Consider the following 14,445-nt stretch of genomic DNA (forward strand, 5'->3'; position numbering starts at 1 on the left):
AGGGATAGTGAGAGCTGACAGTATTCTGCTGGATAACTTTATGAAATGGAATTCCTGATTATGATACTGATTTGTTCTTGACTTCTTGTGAGTGCAGGAACTGATAGACGAAATGACTGCAGCATTTTGGTCTGATTGATCTCGAATAGACATGGTTGCAATAGGGGTTAGTCAATCGGACATCGATGAGGTCCCGATTGGACCTAGATGTGATTGCTAGCTACATTGCCGATAAATCATGGTCTAAGATCCGAATGAATGTTGAATGTCATGTGATGTCCTGTGATGTCGTGTGATGTGACTGTCGATTCTGTACATGTGCTAGATGTGCGTTCCTAGTACGTAGGTACTAACAGTCAGTGTCTGCTAAGACGGTTTATGGCTTTTGTCGGTTTTGCAGGCGTAATCGCGGTCGATTACAATGCTTTCAAGAGGGGGGTATGTCACAAAGTGATGACGTGGCGGACAGCAGAAACCCTAATTTCTGCCAGAAACCCTAAAATTCTTGCAAACCCTAATTTTTGCCAAAAACCCTAAATTCCGGAAATCGCGGAGGCGGATATTAAAAAAAAAAAAATTTTTTTTTTTTTTTTTTTGGAAAATGATGAGCGACGCGAATTTTGCTTTTGCTTTTTTTTTTATTAAAAAAAAAAAAAGAGAAAAGACTCTCTAAGAGAGAGAGAGAACTGATGCTTTTGATTTTAAAAGCTTTTGGGGCTTTGCTTTTGGGCATCCCTTGTAACCTTTAAATTAGTGGTGAGGGCCTCTCTTCTCAGAGCATCTGGACGCAGAGTCTGAGAGTGAAACCCTAACCGCTCTCTTGTACTTTGATGATTGATTAATACAAAAAGAAATACCGAAAGGGGCGCCAGTCTTTGGGGCCAATATCTCTAGGCACGGAACTCCGCCGGGCCAGTGCAAATCTATTGTGATCTGTGAATTGTTTTGAAGTGGTTATTTGGTGCTGTCGCGGTTGATTCTTGACTTGGAGTGTCCAAGTTTGTTACATTGAGAAGGATATTCTCTTCACCCGAGTTCTACTCCTTTCAGCGGGCGCACCCCTTGGCGGCCTTGCGCTCACACCAAGGTTGCTTTTTCCCACCTCACGTCGATTGGTCGGCCGCCAAGTGCACAGTCCGCTCTCAATGAGTGAAAAGAGACACAAGGGGAGGCTGGACAAGCCCTTCTTTCTTGGGATTCCTGTCACTCTTCAAAAACACGATTAGGAATCGACACGCCCAAGCGAACTTGGGTTTGTGCAACCGCAACAAGCAAAAAAAAGTTCTTGTGATTCTTGTGGTTCTTTCCTTGAGTGATATAGAACACTGCCAAAGCTCTGATACCAATGTAAGGTGCAGCGGAATGAATGTTTGAACTTTGCTCAAGATGAGTGCTCCGAACTGTGCTCAAGGTTCCTTTTTGTTCTTATGGAAGGGAGAGCCTTCCATTCTTAATGAGAAAGTGCTATGATCATATACAAAGTGAATGGACACTGTGCGTGCAAGTGTATGAGACTGAGAGATAGAGAGAGAAGAGAGAAATGACACTAGAGACGTTGTAAAACCCTCCTCCGAAGGCCCCACTCTCGTCGGCGAGAGTGGTCTACTATTGATTGCACAAACTGGTACAAACTGAATGCATGACTGATGCAAGTCTAGGCTATGTCGGTGTTGACGACGGGGATGGCGAAACCGACCTAAGGGGTGAAATGTGCAATCTTTTATCTGCTGTCCAAAAACGCTATGGGCTGAAATCTACTGTTGCCGAAAACGCTAAGGAAAACACTGATTTTGCTGGTCTTTAGGGCGGAAAATCTGCAGCTATTGTAGGGCTGAAATGGCTATGGAAACTCGCTGAAAGTGACCTGCTGAAAATCTGCAGCGCTTCTTGCTGGAATGAAAAACGCTAGGCTGGCTGGTGCTTGGCGATGAGGATCTGCTGGAAACGCTTTGTGATGTGGTGGCTCTGCTGTGAAGATGTGACAGATCACTTCTTATCTAGACTGACTTGACTGACGGAACCCTGTTGTGCTGTAGCTTGTCCATGGACACATAGGGTTGGATGTGTCATGTGACAAGTTACTTCTGTGTATCACCAAGAATTAGAATCACTTCCAGAGTTGTATTTGAATGACCCAGACTGCTCCATTTGAAGTAAGTTACGTAACGGAGAGAATGAGTATCCCTATTCTATTCGGAATGGTTACCTCTATCACCACCAAGCAATTTGCGTGGCAGAACCATTGAGAAAGAAAATCATGAAAGAAGCACATGCTTCACCTTATGCGGGTCATCGGGGAATTCTCCCTAGGACTTTAGTATCGCAAAGATATTTCTTTTGGCCAAGCCTTAAAGCAGACATTGATCAATATGTTAGGGAATGCTTGGTTTGCCAAAAAGTAAAGTATGATCGGCATAAGACGCCTGGGTTACTTCAATCTCTACCTGTGCCTGATCAACCTTGGGAGAGTATTGCCATGGATTTTATTATGGATCTCCCAAAGACTCAGACTAGAAATGATGCAATCGGGATCATTGTGGACAAATTTAGCAAGCAAGCTTACTTTATTCCAGTCAAGAAAACTGGATCATATGGCTAGGATTTTGCTAGCATAGATATTTAAGCATCATGGGATGCCTAAGTCTATTGTGAGTGATCGAGATCCTCGCATGACAGGAAACTTTTTGCGTGCCTTGTTTGATAACCTTGGCACGAAGTGGAATTTTTTTTCTATATATCATCCTCAAACGGATGGGTAGAGTGAGATCGCTAATTCCACAGTATTGGATATGCTGAAATCTTATGTGTCAGAAAGACAGTCTTTGACTGGGAGATGTATTTGCCCCTTGTCGAGTACGCTAACAATACAGTACACTCGTCTACGACGAAAGCACCTTTTGAGATTCTTTATGGTAAGCCTTTGCTTCCACCGATCCTTGTCACTAAGGATAAGATTTTTGCAGCCGATGAGTTTGTCCGAGGTTTGGACACGGCCTACGGGCAAGTTAAGAGAGCAGTTTTGCGCTCTCAAGAAAAACATAAGAAAGCTGCAAACAAGCACAAAAGGAATCTGGACTTAACAGTTAGTCTTACTCAAGTTTGAGAAGGCAAGACTAAAGAAACAAACGACTCGTAAAGGGAAAGTGGTAAAACTTTCCAATCGATATTATGGACCGTTTCAGATAATTGACCAAGTGAAGGATGTGACGTTTCGATTAGATTTACCATCTAATTGGAAGATCCACAATGCTTTCCATGTTAGTTTACTCCGGCCATAAGTGGGACCGCCTCCAAGTCAGCCTATTGCGGAGGAACCTCCTGAGAATGAGGAAATGGAAGAAATACTCCAACCGGAGCATATCATTTATCATAGGGAGCGGCCACTTAAGTCCGAGAAGATTACATGGAAGCGTTTGGTAAAGTTTAAGAATTATTCTACTCTAGACGCTCAGTGTACGACTGAGCAGGAATTAGGATCCTATCCCGAGATTCTGGAAGGATATGTACAAGCACTACAACTGAGGACAACTGTTTAGAAGCCAGAGGGATATTGCTAAATGGACTATTTTCTTATTTTTCAGAGTAATTTCTTTTTATTGAAATTATAATATTTAAATGTGTGCACTTGAACCGTAAGGTTAGGAACTGTAGATTTACGAGAATTATCAAAAACCATCAGGAGCGGACAACTCTGATGGGTCATATGATGGGTGACATTAAATATTGGGAAGGGGTTGTACCGTTAGTTCGGTAGGAGAGATCGGGAAACGAATATTCGTGATGCGTCACGTGATGGGGCGACGGGAGCATCGGAAAGGTAATATTTTGTTGGTCTGGTAGGAACCCCGAATTGGAAAGTGGAGTACGCGTAAAGATCGTAGAGACGGGCAGAAGAAGCCAGTGCTGAAACTTGGAGAAGACTCTGCCGCGAGGAATCTGCAAGTGCTTGTGTGAAGATAAGCCTACGGAGGTCACTTTTCCGTGCAAAGAGCGACATGCATCAATTGTAAATTCGCCATAGGAGTTGTTTTGTGTTTTTGCTTTTGCAGGTACTCCATTCACGGAGAAGGAGCAAAGAGGCCTCTGCATATGCTCATAGATTTGGGGAACGGAATCGGGAAGGGTCTGTAGAGCTTTACGCTCTGGAATAGATGGAAATTGAATTGAGAGCTCGTCTCTCAGGAATTTCCCGCAAGGGAAGGAATAGGCCATCGAGTCGAAAGATCTAGAACAGAGGGGTCACTCCGGTTCTTGTGCTTGTAAAAAGATTCTCCCTAATAAAGATTCTGGGGGGGCCAGACCAGCCCATCTTCTGGTCCCAAATACTGTGTCGAACTTCTCCCTCAACTCTATTTAGTTGAAAGATTATTTATTTTCAGCTTGTTGGTTATTCGTGTGCGCTCCCGTTTGTGACATTTGTGGTTTGTCACTAGAACAGAATGGAACACTTTGGCAGACAATCTAAGGAGGAAGTACATACTACACATCACTTGCAACTTCCTCTTGCTCTGGAAGTTTGAGAGCATTCTTGTTGGCAGAGTGGCTTTTTTCTTTTGATTTTTTTTTTTCCAAGAAAAAGATCCTTTTATTAGTTAATGAAACTGCCCATAGGGCTATAACCACCTCTTTGAGAGAGGCCTACAACAACCATGATGGGAAGACTCTCCCAATGACAAAGCAGCATATGTACAATGAGGCTAAATCAAGAAATGGGAGGGGAGGGAAAAGCCACACAGGTGGACGGTAGTGCCATCTACGTACACCCTCGACCATGGTGGAAAAAGGCCCAGGACACCGAAGTCTGAGGAAGGCCTCTTTGCGCTCCCTCATGCGGTTTGTTGGAAAGTTTTTCACTTAAATTAATAAGTGAAAAATGCCAAAAATAGGTAAAATAGGCTAAAATCACTGGAAAATTTCCCTGATTGATTATGATGGATTCTGATGGGAATGCTTATGATCATGTCGTGTGCAACCAGAGGATATGCATCTACACTAAGTGACTGGGCATGCACGGTCTACGAATAGGCTCACAAAAGTGCTAGATCACTACTAATCTAGACTGACTGGACTGACTGAACCCTTGTCGTGCTGTAGCTTGTCCGCGGACATTGTCACAAACGGGAGCGCATAACAATATAAAATACACTCGGATAAATAGGATTTATCACTTGTTACTGAAGCCAGAGGATATAGAGAGAAATAAATAGAGAGAGAGATAGAGAGTGAGAAGATCGACACAGTACTGGGGACCAGAAGATGGGCTGGTCCCCCCCCGTAATAGTATCTTTATTACTGAGGAGAAGTCTATACAAGCACTTGAACCGAACGTATTACCACGTTCGTTCTAGAATAAGACTTGATGGTTCTCGGAAGCCTCAACTTCCGATTCCTAGGGCAAAACCCTATTCCAAGGAACTTCCGTTCCTTATTCCAATTCCTCGAGAATCAAGGTTCTCGCCTCTGGATCTCACCTTCTAGACTCAGGGCATGGCATCCCTGCAACTCTTTTCCAACTCTCTTTCCAGAGTCCTCTTCCCGCAGAACAACTCTGCTTTCCCGGACACGAAGTCCTTACTTGGGAATCCCAACTTCCGGATCACAACTTGAGAGACTACCTCTCTCTGATCCGTGGATCTACTTTCCAAACTCGGGTACGAAACCCCTGGGATGATCTGGCTCTAGTTCCTCAGAGCGGTTTTCTCCTGCAGAGGCTCATACCTTCCTCTGCTCCTACTCCCTCACTAAGAGGAAGTACACCTGCAAACAAATACTCAGAGTTCATAACATGAAAATCGTTACCTTCAAAGTCTCGACGCTCGAAACGCAACTCCGTTCTTGAAAAGCAATTCCCCGGAAGAGATCTCTCCATAGAAAATCCTCTCTTCCAATCCTACACACAAAAGAGGTGTGTTCTCGGGTTCCTTCTCGTAAATCAGCCCCGTCTACGATGTTTATGGGCTGAAAACAGAGAAAAACAGCAACTTGTCGCGATGGAAACACGCTTCGTAGGCACTTCTTCGCGAGGCAACTCACGCACTGGGTCTTGGCGACATCTGGTACACTTGGGGCAGCCATGGGCATCACCTGCAACGTCTTCTTTACGGTTGAAATTTGTAGCAGCATCTCCTCCTTACAAAGATTGGTCCTCCTTCTGAGTAAGGGCATGTGATGCTTTTATAGCTCCTAGCCACGGGCACGAATAGCTGCTCGCGTAGAGATCGCGGCCGTTTTTTTTTTATAATTTTTTTTAAATTTTTTTTTTCCGTTCTGCTAGAAAAAGAGAGAGAAAACTCTGGCTGATCTGTTGCCTTATTTATCAAATGGCTGCCCACTTATTAAATGGGCGGCCGGCGTATTTTAAAAAATAGTCTGAACTTGCCCAAAAACTCAATAAAACCTTATAAGTTAAAAACAATGCTTTCACAACACTTCCCAGGCGTCCCTGGATGCAATCACACACACAATTCCAATGCAAACATAAACTTCCTCGCGGGAAAGCATCTGCTTTCCCGGAAAGCAATCCCGCTTTCTCAAAAAGCATCTGTTTTTCCTCAAAGTTTCCTCTGAACCCATCTTCATTCAAGTGCTTGCTTTTCCTTGTGCACAATTCTAACACAGTTCGGAATTTCCTCCCGACTATGGATATTCCCTTTCCGATGCACCCGTCACCCACCTTGTGACGCATCAGGAATACCCATCACCTAGTCCTTTCCTACCGAACTTACGATACAATCTCCTTCACGATGCTCTATGTCACCCATCCTATGACGCATCAGAGATGTCCGTTCCCGGATGGTCGGATACTTCTTTCCGATGCTCCCTATCACCCATCCGATGTGACGCATCAAAAGTACCCGTTCCTGGTGGCCTTACAGATATTCCCGTTCTCAGTGCTCCCGTCATTACTTTGAATGACGCACTAGGAATACTCTGTACTCGGATGTCTCCAGTGAGAAAAGCCCTCTCACTTAAAATTCCAATAATTCATTTAGAATTAATTTTCCTTTGTGTTCCAAGCGAGAAAACCCTCTCACTTATAAATCCAATAATTCATTTAGAATTATTTTTCTATAAGATAAAGCCAATTTAGCAACAGACACATAGGGTTGGATGTGTCACGTGACACCCCAAGTGTACTGCCGAGCCGTGGAGAGAGCATGCCACAGTAACACGGAACGGGCGGAACGGGGGCATTTCGTTCCATAACGGCGTTCCGAGCAAGGCCGGCCGGAGAAACGACTACGGGAACGGGCGGACGTTCCGGTTCCGGAACGTAACAGCGGAACGGCGTTCGAGCCGGGCGGAACGGGACGGAACGGTCCGGAACGGCCGGACGGAACGTCTGGCGGCAGTTTTTAAAATTCAAATTTGGGTGGCAGTTTTTAAATTTCAAAAACAGGCGGCAGTTTTTGGAGCGCCCACTCATGGGATGGTTCATACTAGAGGTGTGTGTGTGTTTGGGGGGGGGGGGGGGGGGGTCTTCACTATTTTCTCCTATAAAAGCTAATGCACACCCCTCACAATTTCATAGCCCTCACTCTCCCGCATTGCTACTTGAGTCTTGAAGCGCCACTCTCTCCCTCTCACCCTCCCTCTCAAGCTTGAAGCTTGAAGCCACTCTCTCACACCCTCTCTCAAGCTTGAAGCTTCAAGCCTCTCTCACCCTCTCTCTCAAGCTCGAAGCCACAAGCTCTCAAGGTTGAAGCTTCATCCCTCTCGCAACTTGCAAGCTCCATTCCAATTTCCTTCATTGCATCCCTCTCTCAACTTTCAAGCTCCATCCCTCCATCTCTCTCTTGAGTTTCAAGCCTCAAGTCTCAAGCGCCATCAACATGGCACAAGCTTCCGCATCAAATGAAGGTCCCTCGGTTGGTAAGAGAGGAAAGAAGAATGAGCCTTCATGGTGGGATGAGGTGCACTCCGAAGTCTTGGGCAAAGAAGGCGGTGCAAGATCATGGACGTGCAAACTATGTGGATTTCAACGCAAATCTGGGACAAGCAAGGTTCGAGCACATCTCCTTCACATAGTGGGGGAGCAAGTGAAACTTTGCATTAATGTGACGGCCGAGAAGAAGAAGGAGCTTGAGATCAAGGATGCCATCATAAGAGCCAAAGCAAATGATCGACCGAAGCGGAGAGCCATTGACCCCAATCACTTGGTTTTTCCTTCTTCTACCACTCATTCGCACGCTTCCGTTGGAGGTAGTAGTGTGGCGGCTCAATCATCATTTCAAACGAGCACTCCCTCTCATCCCACCCATCGTCAACAAACTCTAGATTCGTCATGGGATCCCAAAAAGAAGGAGGATGTGGATGCCGCCGTTGCCCGCTTTTTTTATCACGATCATATCCCTTTCATAAAGGCTCGGTAAGTTCCAAGTTCTCAATGCTCTTTCATATCATGACCATAACTAGTATGTTTGTTTTTCAATCTACATTGTCTTCTCTTTTGACCTTTGTGACATGTACATTGTATAGGTCGGACTACTTCAAGGCAATGTGCACAAGGATTGGGGATTACGGGCCACGCTACGTGCCACCCACTTCAGAGGCCCTCCGTACTACTCTTCTTGATAGAGAGAAGGCCGTTGTGGAGATGGCAGCCGTAAACATGAAGCGACAATGGGCCAAGTATGGAGTGACACTCATTGCAGATGGATGGAGCGACACAAGGAGGAGATCCATTCATGGGCTTGTGGCTTATTGCAAGGGAGAGATGTACTTTGCCCACTCACATGACGCCACAGAAACAGGGAAATCCGCCGATGTGCTTGCTGGAGAGTGGGCGTCTGCCATAGAGATCATTGGCCCAGAGATGGTGTTGCAGCTTGTCACGGATGGGGAGGCATCAAACAGGGCAGCCGGCGCCATTTTGGAGGGCATGTATCCCCGCATCAAAGTGTCATTTTGTATGGCACATTGTCTCAATAACCTTTTAAAGGATATAGGGCGCCTACCTTGGATTGAGCCTCTCATTACAAGTGCGTCCAAGATAGTGTCCTTCATCAACAATCACAATCTCCTTCGTGCTGCATTCTTGAAGCGGTCAGGGGGTAAGGTTCTCTTGTAGTATTGCGAGACCCGCTTTGCCTACAACTACCTAATGGTTCATCGCCTATGCGAATGTCAGAGTGCAGTGCGGCAGACCCTCATCAGTACGGAGTATACTTCCTCATCCTACGCAGGTTCAGTCGCAGGGATCTTATGTGCAAGCAAGTCAGAGGATCCCCAGTTTTGGGAGTCACTGAAGACTATAGACCAAATAGTACAGCCGGTACTCCACTTGCTTCGAGTAGTTGATGGCATGCAACCTTGCATTGGCAAGGTTTATGAGGCCATGGATCGCATGGTGGAGGCCCTCCAAACACTTGAGCCAAATGCAGATAGGTTTGAGGAGATTAGCTTGCTTTGTCAGAGCAAATGGGACGCCTATGCTTCCCCTTTCCATGGTGCGGCTTTTGTGCTGGATCCAGAGTTTCAAGGTGCAGGACAGGAGCATGATGGGGAGGTGACCAAGCAATGGAACGAGATCTTGACCATGTTTCACCCTGATCGAGAAGAGCGCCGCAAAATCAAGGATCAACTTGCTATGTACAGGGATATGCGAGGATCATTTGGGCTTGCCGATGCCCAAGTTGATCGCACCAAGATCTCCTCAGTTTTGTGGTGGCAGGACTATGGCTCAGATGGGCCAGAGCTTCAGAGACTAGCTATCCGCATCCTCAGCCAAGCGGTTAGCTCCTCTTGCTTGGAGCAATTGTGGAGTGTTTATAGCCACGTTGCATCCATGAAGAGAAACCGACTTGCAGTGGAGAAAGCAAATGATCTTGTATTTGTGAGTGCAAACTTGCGTATGCTTTGCAAGTTGGCATCCAAAGTATCAGATCCCTTTCTACAGTGGGAGATGGAGGCAGAGGCGGAGATACTTGGGGAGGGTGGATCTATAGAGGTTTTACATGAAGTGGATGATGCGGACGAGCCTGTTGGGGATGAGGATTGGGATGACATCCATGATCTCCATGACACCACTACAGATTGGCAGGCTGGCTCTTCTGCCACTGGTCCTTGAGCCTTGGCCCTTGACATGTTTCCATTATGGCATCTATGTATTGAGCTCTTGAGTCCATAGTGGCTAGTCTTTACTCTTGAGCCTCGACTCTTATCTTTTCTCAGTGCTTACCTTTTTGTAGTGCCTTGGCTGGCCTTATAAGCCACACTTGAATTTATACTATATAGTCATAGTCTTTTAAGTTTTTAATCCGTCTTTCTGTCTATTCAACTTTATTGAGCTCTTCAATCTTTGCACTTCCTAGATAATGTTATTTGTGATGCACTTAGTATGTTATGAGGTGTCTACAACCCCGGTAAATTGAATTTACATCCGCAACCACTAACGCGCATCGCGCACAAGCGACATGTTGAAACTTAAAACATGCTTGAACATGATTCTAATTGTCCAAGTAGGTGTTAGAAGCTTGGCTTATAGTTGTTTCCTAACTTATAGGCTGTTTTGAGGCTAATTTCAGCGTTTTTTGGTGGACCGTTCCGGCGTTCCCGTTCCGGTCCCCGCCTAACGTTCCGGTACCGTTTCGAAGCCCCCCGTTCCCGTTCCCCGTTCCCGTTCCAAGTAACTTTGGAGCATGCATCAGCCGAAGAACACGAAGCCACACCTGCTGTGCCAAGGGACAGTCCTAAAGACAGTGGCGCTGACTCTCCATAAGATGGTCACAAGCTGTGCATGCGGCCGAGAGACTACTATGCACAAGCCAGCTCCCAACTGCTGTAGTTCTGTGTGCGATCAGCCACTGAAACAAGGTGACTCGCCTCGACTGTCTGGAGTCCCACAACCTCTCCCAAAAAGTTGCCAAAAACTTAGCTGTGAGACCCTCCTCCTGCCAATGAGGTGCTGCAGCAGGCATAGTTTCCCGGAACGCGGAACGGGAACGGCGACGGGCCTCCCTGTGGAACGGGGGAACGGCAAGGGGTCCGGAACGGGAACGGCGCGGAATGGGAGGCATTAAAAAACACTCAAATAATGCAATTTTTGGCGTTATGTGTTTGAACTTTGGATATAAGTAGTATTAGAGTCCTTTGACTCTAATACTCACAAAAAACATACCATTCAACCTTATTACAGCTTGATTGCATCGTGTGGTGATGCATGGTCATAGTACGTTCACAACAGACACAATGCATGCTTGAGATAGAGAGCTTGAGAGAGGCTTCACTTCTTGAGACCAAGGGGGAGAGAGCTTGAAGCCTTGAAAATTGAGGGCAAGCCCAAGAGAGAGAGCTTGAGAGCTTGATTCCTGAGCGCGAGGGTAGAGGAAGAGAGAGAGCCTCGAGGCTTGTTGCATTTGGGAAGGAAAGGGGAGCAATTTATAAGGAAAAACACACACCCAAAATTTCCCCATTTATGCTTTCTTACCATTGCTGCCGTTCTGGAACGTTCCGGCCCCGTTCCCCCTTGCCGTTCCGGTATTCCCTGGTTTGTCGGAACGCCGGGCCGTTCCAGGTACATGCAACCGGCCGGAACGCCGTCCCGGCGTTCTGGGCCTTGGTAGGGGCGTTCCGTGGTAACTCTGGCAGCAGGGCGAGCCTCTCTCTGTGCTGCCAGAATGTCACGTCCCAGTCGAACAGTGTACGGACGCCTGGGTGGTCTGTAGAAGAGAAAGGGTCTCTCCATAGCCACTCTCCAGGATCCCCCTGTACTCGTGCCAGTGGACAACACTCCCAAGCCCACAGTCTCCAATGTCCAGTCTCAAGAGCAGCTCGGTCAGGATCAATGACACAAGTCCTCGCACAGATGCCCACCTCTCGGATCCTCTGAAAACAGCACTCAGCCACCCGTGGGGCCTGTACTACAACTCGCTGTAACCGTCCCTCACCCTGTAACTCGAAAAAGAGGGAGGGAACAATCTCTGAACAAGCCCGAACTGAGATGAGAACCTCCAGTCGCGTAAAGGCTCCCATCCATCTGGGTGCTGTTGACTAGAGAGGTGTGAGCCACTCAGTTGGAACTGCCTCTAAGATGTCCTGGCACATGCTCTGCACCCCTCTCATGCCCTGCAACTGAAAGCCCTGCAGCTCCTCTCACAAGCCTGAAAACTGTAGCCAGTCACCTATAGAGCGTGCTTGACCCGCTGCCATGTGGCCTCTCTGAGTGCTAACCATGGGGTTCCAAACAAGGGGCTGTCGAAGGCGCTCCTCCGTGCAAGTCGGCTGCCGCTGCTCCAGGCCTCGCCGCAAGTGCTCCCAAGATCGAAGCAAACCCACAGCGAAGCGGTCCTCCCGTCTCCTGCTCAAACCAACTCTGCGCATCTCTGTGAAGATCCATCCGGTCGAAGGTTGCCAGGGGCCTCCTGCCTGAGGCACCCTAGCACGAAGCCGCTGTAGCAAGAACTCCTTCCAGGGCTCCTCACCTGGAAGAAGTCCTCGGACGATGAACTTCCCAAGAAGGGCTCTGCTTTGCTGTGCTGGGTCTATGATCCCAAGCCCTCCCTGTGAACAAGGAAGAGTGATGAACTGCCAAGCCACTTTGGCTCGGGCTGTCTAAGTGTCACGCCCTGAGTAAAGGAAGTTCTTGATCAGCCTCTCTACTTGGCTGATACAAGAACTCGAGAAGACCCAGCAAGAAGTGATGTACCACATAGTAGCCAACAACGCCTGGTTGGCCACTACAACTCTGCTAGCCAAAGAAAGTCGTGCGGAGCTCCAATGTAACAACTTCCTCCTGATAGACAAGAGAAGGGGAGCAATCTGCTGCTCGGGAGACAAGTCTAAACCAACCTGACAGCCCAAGTACCGAACTGCAGTCCCTGGGGGAATCCACGTGAAACCCTCCCTTGCACTACCAACCGAGAAAGCCACTGTCTTTCTCCAGTTGATCAGTGCGCCAGATGCACAACAGAAGGTCTCAAGAGCGTGCTCACAGCTGTGAAGGTTGGCCTGCTGGCCATCCAAGTACAAGGCTGAGTCATCCAATAGCGTCCAATAGCTCATCTCCCCAAATAGGAAGTGCTAAGCCCCGTAAACCACCCTGCTGCGACACCAAAAACCTGCTCATTGCCTCAGCATAGAACAAAAAGAGGAAAGGGGCAAGAGGGCAGTCCTCTCTGATCGAACGTGTGAGCATGAAACGATCACCTCTACCTCCTGACAAAAGTACCTGACTGTGTGCCCGTCTGTACAAAAGCTGACACTCCTCTGATCCAAGCCTGAGAAGCCCATCCTGCATAGAGTGCCCTCCAGAAAGTCTGAGTCAACTCTGTCGTAAGCCTTCTCAAAATCGAGAAGAAGAATCACTAGATCCTCACCACGGAGCCGCACTAGGGCAGAAGCCTCCCAAAAAGTAAAGATGTTGTCAAGGATACTATGCTCCTTGACAAAACCTGTCTGAGTCCCATGTATAAGGCTCTCTAGAAGTGGTTGGATCCTCAAACTCAGAGCATTGGCAAGAATTTTGTAGGCTGAGTTGAGGATGGTGATGGGACGCCACTGTCGGCATACCCATGCCAAGGTCAGTCAGCTGAGGAGGCCCGACGGGTCAGTTGCTTCTGAGCCAGAGGGCATGGGTGTAGTTGCTACTTTTACCGTGAGTTACTCTCTGCAGAGCCTCAGTCAGAGCGTCAGGATGCATGCAGAGAGCAGGTGTGGGCACAGATGCTTTGCCTGGTGACTGAGGAGATGCGTCAGAGGCTTGAGTTGCCACTTCAGCTTGAGGAGTTGCACACGGCTCTTAGTGCAGTCCCCCGTGGTAGTTGTCAGATGAGGATGGCTTAACTCCCACTTTTTTCTTGGAGTACTGGGACTTGCTTGGCCCAAACCTCTGTAGTGCTTTTCAATACATCTTGCGCATAGGAGAGATACCTAACAGCATGAGTGAGGGTCTCATCTACCTCATTCCCAAGGAGGGTGGCTCCTTGTGCTTCTTGTGAGTTTGTTGATACCCTTTAGCACTAAATTTTTGGGTTTTGATTAGTTTTTATGCCTTGACCATCAAATCTTCTATTTTATCAAAGTTACGGTCTCTTTTGCCAAAATATGGTTGTCAACAAGTTTTGCCCTCATTTTTCAGCCCAAATTTGATGGTGGTAGTCCTAAGTATTGAAATGAATCTATGAACAAAAACAAACAAAAAAATACAAATTGAAAGTGAAATGGAATATGGAATAGTACTTTCAAAGCATCAAAATTTTTGAAGAGTGAAATGCTTTTTGTATCTCACTCACAACTCTCTTTGCCTCTCGAGAGTAGATCTAGCAAGTCCTTGACTTCTAGCCTCTGCCAACCACTAAACCCCGCGTGTAGCAGGATCAGAACTTCCAGCTTGGTTAGGTAAGCCTAAAGAACTGTGGATGTGTGGAGCTTCACAATGTGGTAGCTTGAAACGTGAGGAATGTATCCTAGAGCGGGTTATAGTGGATAGGGATTATATCCCAGAAC

The 14,445-nt window shown here is 47.1% G+C and overlaps 2 protein-coding genes across 4 annotated transcripts in view; both read left to right on the plus strand.

Annotated features, from left to right (window-relative positions):
* The window catches only part of LOC147459892 (U5 small nuclear ribonucleoprotein helicase), a 253,188-nt gene that overhangs the window by 17,869 nt on the left and 220,874 nt on the right, over nucleotides 1-14,445 (plus strand). The gene's annotated exons all lie outside the window — the stretch shown is intronic.
* LOC147459893 (uncharacterized) lies at nucleotides 9,305-10,069 on the plus strand. The gene has a single exon (XM_086510026.1). It carries the CDS (start codon nucleotides 9,305-9,307, stop codon nucleotides 10,067-10,069), a length of 765 nt encoding a protein of 254 aa, XP_086366152.1.

The sequence above is a fragment of the Adiantum capillus-veneris genome, chromosome 4, assembly GCF_014529385.1.
Source record: "Adiantum capillus-veneris isolate H3 chromosome 4, ASM1452938v2, whole genome shotgun sequence".
Lineage (NCBI taxonomy): Eukaryota > Viridiplantae > Streptophyta > Polypodiopsida > Polypodiales > Pteridaceae > Adiantum > Adiantum capillus-veneris.